At 34.4% G+C, this 5,089-nt stretch overlaps 2 protein-coding genes across 2 annotated transcripts in view; one reads left to right on the forward strand and one right to left on the reverse strand.

The window, feature by feature from the left end:
- On the reverse strand, window positions 1–1,834 carry LOC106340800 (putative cysteine-rich repeat secretory protein 37). Its single transcript, XM_013779639.1, has 2 exons — window positions 1,463–1,834; window positions 1–536 (listed from the first exon to the last, which is right to left on the reverse strand). Exons 1-2 carry the CDS (start codon window positions 1,811–1,813, stop codon window positions 81–83), a joined length of 807 nt encoding a protein of 268 aa, XP_013635093.1. The 5' UTR covers window positions 1,814–1,834; the 3' UTR covers window positions 1–80.
- A 1,937-nt stretch (window positions 1,835–3,771) lies between these two features.
- LOC106338070 overlaps window positions 3,772–5,089 on the forward strand; it is a 1,600-nt gene continuing 282 nt past the window's right edge. The window contains exons 1-2 of the mRNA XM_013777130.1: window positions 3,772–4,657; window positions 4,714–5,042. Of these exons, the coding sequence (XP_013632584.1) occupies window positions 3,772–4,657; window positions 4,714–5,042 (1,215 nt within the window). The remainder of the gene's footprint in view (window positions 4,658–4,713; window positions 5,043–5,089) is intronic.

Consider the following 5,089-nt stretch of genomic DNA (forward strand, 5'->3'; position numbering starts at 1 on the left):
ATTACATTTCAGCAAAAAGAAAAAGTCAACGTAAGTAAAATATAATTTGAAATTATAAAGATGATGTATTCAACACCACCTTAAAAGTGCTTAACAAATCTAAGAAAAGGGTATAGTTCATACCTAACATCACAGTTTGAACCAAAAACTCTCGCTCCTTGTTTAATGTCGCCATTCTTGAAAAGCTTTGTGGTACTCCATGTCAAACAATTTTTACAATCCAATGTTAGCTCTAGACATTGCACCATTGCATATAATGTATTTTTCCCGAGCTTTTTTTCCCCTGCTGCGTAAAGTATGATGCGAAAGCCGTCACTGGTGGTTTTCTCGACTTTAAGTGTTAGCTCAGAGAAAAAATCCAACACTCTCTTGGCAAACAGTTTTGCATCCTCTCTCACGTTATTTGGATTGTGCATAGAAAAAACATTCTCGTAATTAATCCTGCTTGGATTTTCTATATCGATCGTACTAACATAGAGAAAACATTGGTCGTACCATATCATTCCTCCTTTGATACTCGGACATCTCTTACGAAACTGCAGTATACAATCATATATGTTTTGTATTATTTTAAATGATGATTTAATATTTCAGTGAAAGATTTATTCTCCTAATTATTTGTATAGAAAACAATTATTTTGATGATTTGGATAATGTCAAAAATTAAGGATTTACAGAAACAGCACATGTATAAATAATTTTCAACCTTTAGTAACAAAATTGCATATTTAATAAAAACATCTTCAATATAAGTTTTGTTTCAACATAATCTAAGATAAATTGTGATGTCTATATAACTAAACAAATTTGGATATCAGAAATTTCAGGATATCCGGACCCGTCAGATCCATGTTCGATTATCCATATCTGGGTCAGTGATTTTGGGATATCTAGATAAGGGATAACAGTCTAAATATTAACATAACAATTGATATTCATATTTAGACACATATCCATAAAAATAATGATAAAATATTTATAATAATATTAAAATAATATTTTATAGCATTATATAAAATGAAACAAAATATGCCAAAATAAAATAAAATATTTTAGAAAGTAAAATTAATAGTAGAAATCATTTAACATAAATTTTATGTATAAAATTTATGTATCTTGAAAAATTTATTAATGATATATATTTTAAACATACTTAAAGAATACAGATATCCAGACTTTAAAATCATGCTGATCTGAGATTCTATTATACAGATCCGACCTTTCAAATATCTGGATATTCGGAGTGGAGCCAAACTGGATCTCACATTGGATCCCCAGATATCTAACAACTGTCCCATTTCTATCTTTAACAAATGTCAAACTTTGTCGGCTAATATTTTTTCTTATTACTCTAATCTAGTTTTTGTTTCATGTAGTCAATTCTATTTTGGCTCAAAGATACATTTTTACATCATTGCAAACAAGTAAATTTTTATATCTAAATGTATGATGATTCATTTACCCCCAAAATTGCGGTGTCAAGGCATGTACGACATTTAGACCCATAAGATTTAGACCCATAAGAGTCACCACGACATTGGAGAACGACGGTAGCAAAATTTGATGTCGTTGTTCCATTACTTGTGTGTGAGAATCCGACATTCTCAAATGGCCTAGTACGAATGTAATGGAAGACCCAGTTGAGGTTTTTCTCGTACTCACTTCCAGAGTTATATTTCCCTTGATTAAAGAGGCATTTGTGGTTGAGATACTCATTAGTAAGGTTCAGTGACGAAACACTATGTATAATGAGAAATTGCATGGCCAAAATAGGGAAAGAAAACCGTTGGGATAAAGAATATGAAAATTTCATTGTTGTAGATCGTTTATTTCTTTCCAGCAAATGGTGACTTTTATAAATGAAGTGTTGAGGTTGACATATTTATATAGGAACTCAGAAGAATTTTAATCGATTGGCTTATGGATAGAAAAAAAAAGAGTGTGCATATTTTCGGCGATGGAAATGGAGGGACAAAGAAAAGGTCCAAATTGAATTACTAAGTTTAAACTCCTATAAATAAAATCAAACTGATACAAACCATTTTCTGCACCACTCTTGAAATCAAACATACTTTTTAATACTCTACTAGTATTATCCACGTTAAGTTAAATACGATAATGAAATAGGGTAATGCAGATGTTGACAAAAAAAAAGAAGGAAATAGCATAATGCAGATATAGGGTTAAGTTGTCTGGGAAAATTGCCAATATAGAATAACTAAACTAAGGTATTGTCCCTTTAGAATAAAATCAACTTTTGTTACATTTGGACATTCACTACCCTTTTTGTATATAAAAATTCATATCAATTTTTTTTAAAATGAAAACAAATCTGGAAAAATAGTATATTTGATGTAGATAAGCAACTGCATATAACAAAAATATACTTGGATTCAAAAAATGTTTAAATAGTAATTTCAAAAATGGGGTAAATGTGTTATAAAATCAGATCTACTATCTACGGAGGTTTAGAATATATAATCTAACAAAGACTTAGTGATCTACCAACCGTAGAATGCGCAATACACCGAAAACATTAACAACTACTAGGGAAGAATATAAAATCCTCATTCCCTCTATGCTCTACATAACTGGTAGATTTGATGCGCTACAAAAATTAATTAATCTACTAAGGTAGGAAATGCATTATTCCAATTGTCTTTTTGTCTGCATTGGTGGTATACAATATTCTACCAGACCTTCTAATTTCTAAACAGATAGAATGCAAATTCTACCTAATAAAATTACAAAATCCGAAAATCTAGCCAAAAACGGTTAGGAAATATTCAGTAAATATTTTAAATGTTTTTAATTTCCTTTTTTAATTTTTTTCCCTAAAATCTAGTCTTCTTCTTCAACATAGCACGATTTCTGAAATTAAACATGGAAGTTCTTCTTAATTTTTTAGTTCTTCCAAAATTTTGTCATTCTAAAAATATGAAGATTAACATCTATGCTTCATGTGGTTTGTGGAAATCGTCGATGAACAATGGATGGGAATTTCTTGTTGATGAAGAAAAAGGAGGCAAGTTACTTACGTTGGACACAAGTTCAAGCTTTGAAAACCTAAAGGTTATGGTGTGTGAAGACTTTGGAATTGATGTAAACATGGTCAATATAGAGCTGAGTTATTTACCTTCTGATTTGATCAATAGCATCAACTCACCACCCGTTATCATCACCAGTGATCGGCAAGTTAGAAATTTTCTTACATATGTAAAGAATAAAGCTTCGACGCAGTTGTGTGTGAGTACTCAAGCCCCTAACATAGCGGAAGAAGGTACGGAGTCGCCTAACAGAGAGGAAGAGCCTATGGAGTCTGACGATTCAGGTGATATGGAGTCTGGCGATGCAGCTGATATGGATTCAGAAGAAGATATTGAGGTACCTGACAATGAAGATGACAAAAAGTGTGACAAAGAGAAGATCAATAAAGATAGTGTTCGCTTCTCTTTGGTGGGTGTTGTGAAGAAGGGTCAATCTTTTACTTCCAAAACACTTTTGAAGGCAGCATTCGAAATATGTGCAATGAAACATAATTTCGACTACGTGGTTGCCAGATCGGATAAAAAAGTGTGGTACATTCGTTGCTCAGATGATGATTGCAGCTGGCGTGTTCGTGCAGAGGGATTAACATGGTCATCGTATTTTATCATCAAAAAGTATGTACCTGATCATTCATGTGCTGCATCCAATAGGAAGTTCTGATATGACAGTTTCAGCAATTTTAGTTCCAAAACACTTTTGAAGGCAGCTTTCGAAATATGTGCAATGAAACATAATTTCGACTACGTGGTTGCCAGATCGGATAAAAAAGTGTGGTACATTCGTTGCTCAGATGATGATTGCAGCTGGCGTGTTCGTGCAGAGGGATTAACATGGTCATCGTATTTTATCATCAAAAAGTATGTACCTGATCATTCATGTGCTGCATCCAATAGGAAGGGTTCTGTTAGGACAGTTTCAGCAAAAACAATGGCTACTCTGATTATGCATAAGTATGAAACTGCTAAAGAAGGGCTGAGATCGAATGATATAATCCAGTATATGCGTATGGTACATGGAGTTGAGATATCCTATTCTTTGGCGTGGGATGCTGGTGAATATGCAATCAACGCAGTGAAAGGTATTCCAGAGAAAGGTTATGAACAAATTCTTAAATACTTGCACATGATGAAGGAAGCTAATCCAGGGTCACACATGTTTTATGAAAGGGATACCAAAGGGAGATTCAGATTCCTCTTCATCTCGTTTGGTCAGAGTGTTCGCGGTTTCTATGCTGCAATTCGAAAAGTTATTGGGGTGGATGGGACGTTTTTGAAGAGCAAATACAAAGGAGTATTACTAGTTGCTACTGCATTATATGGAAACTCGAGTTTATATCCTACTGCCTTTGGAGTTGTCGACTCAGAGAATGACCTCGCGTGGAACTGGTTTGTGAGACAACTTAATGCGGTCATTGCTGACGAGCATAGTTTAGCTTTTGTGTCTGATAGGAATTCCTCGATTGCTAAAGCTATTGCTAACGTGTACCCGCAAGCTCATCACGGAATTTGCATTCACCACTTGCTGAATAATGTCGTAACATATTCTAGTGGGAAAGGTGTGGCTGGTTTGGTTGCAAAGGCTTCTAAAGCTTATCAAGCTGCTGATTTTCGTAAGGTATTCACTGCTATTTTGCTACTAGTCCTGAAATTGGAAATTATCTCATAGATGCTGATGTGAGGAAGTGGGCTCGTTGTCAGTTTCCGGGTTACAGATATGATATTAGGACTACTAACCCTGCGGAGTCAATAAATGCTGATTTGCGTATGCCTAGAGAGTTTCCAGTGATACCTTTGCTGGACAGCATTAGGGAAATGATGACTCGATGGTTTTTCAAACGTAGAACTTTAAGTTCTAAGCATTCGAAGCCACTGACCATTGCTGTGGAGAAGAAGATTGACAGAAGGATTGAGAAGGGTAAAACGTTTAAGGTCTTTCCAGTTAGCGATCATAGGTTTTTAGTTCAAGGTGACACTTTCGACAACTCGGTTGACTTGGTCAGACGCACGTGTTCTTGTGGGAAATTTGATCTGATGAAAATCCC

This window comes from Brassica oleracea, chromosome C4, assembly GCF_000695525.1.
Source record: "Brassica oleracea var. oleracea cultivar TO1000 chromosome C4, BOL, whole genome shotgun sequence".
NCBI classification, from domain to species: domain Eukaryota; kingdom Viridiplantae; phylum Streptophyta; class Magnoliopsida; order Brassicales; family Brassicaceae; genus Brassica; species Brassica oleracea.

What these genes read in the sequence shown, in the direction of transcription:
- LOC106340800 (XM_013779639.1), bottom strand. Translation starts at nt 1,813, where the DNA reads ATGAAATTTTCATATTCTTTATCCCAACGGTTTTCTTTCCCTATTTTG. An exon ending in TTGACACCGCAATTTTGGGG is followed by an intron (nt 537 to 1,462) that starts GTAAATGAATCA and finishes TGTATACTGCAG; the next exon opens with TTTCGTAAGAGATGTCCGAG.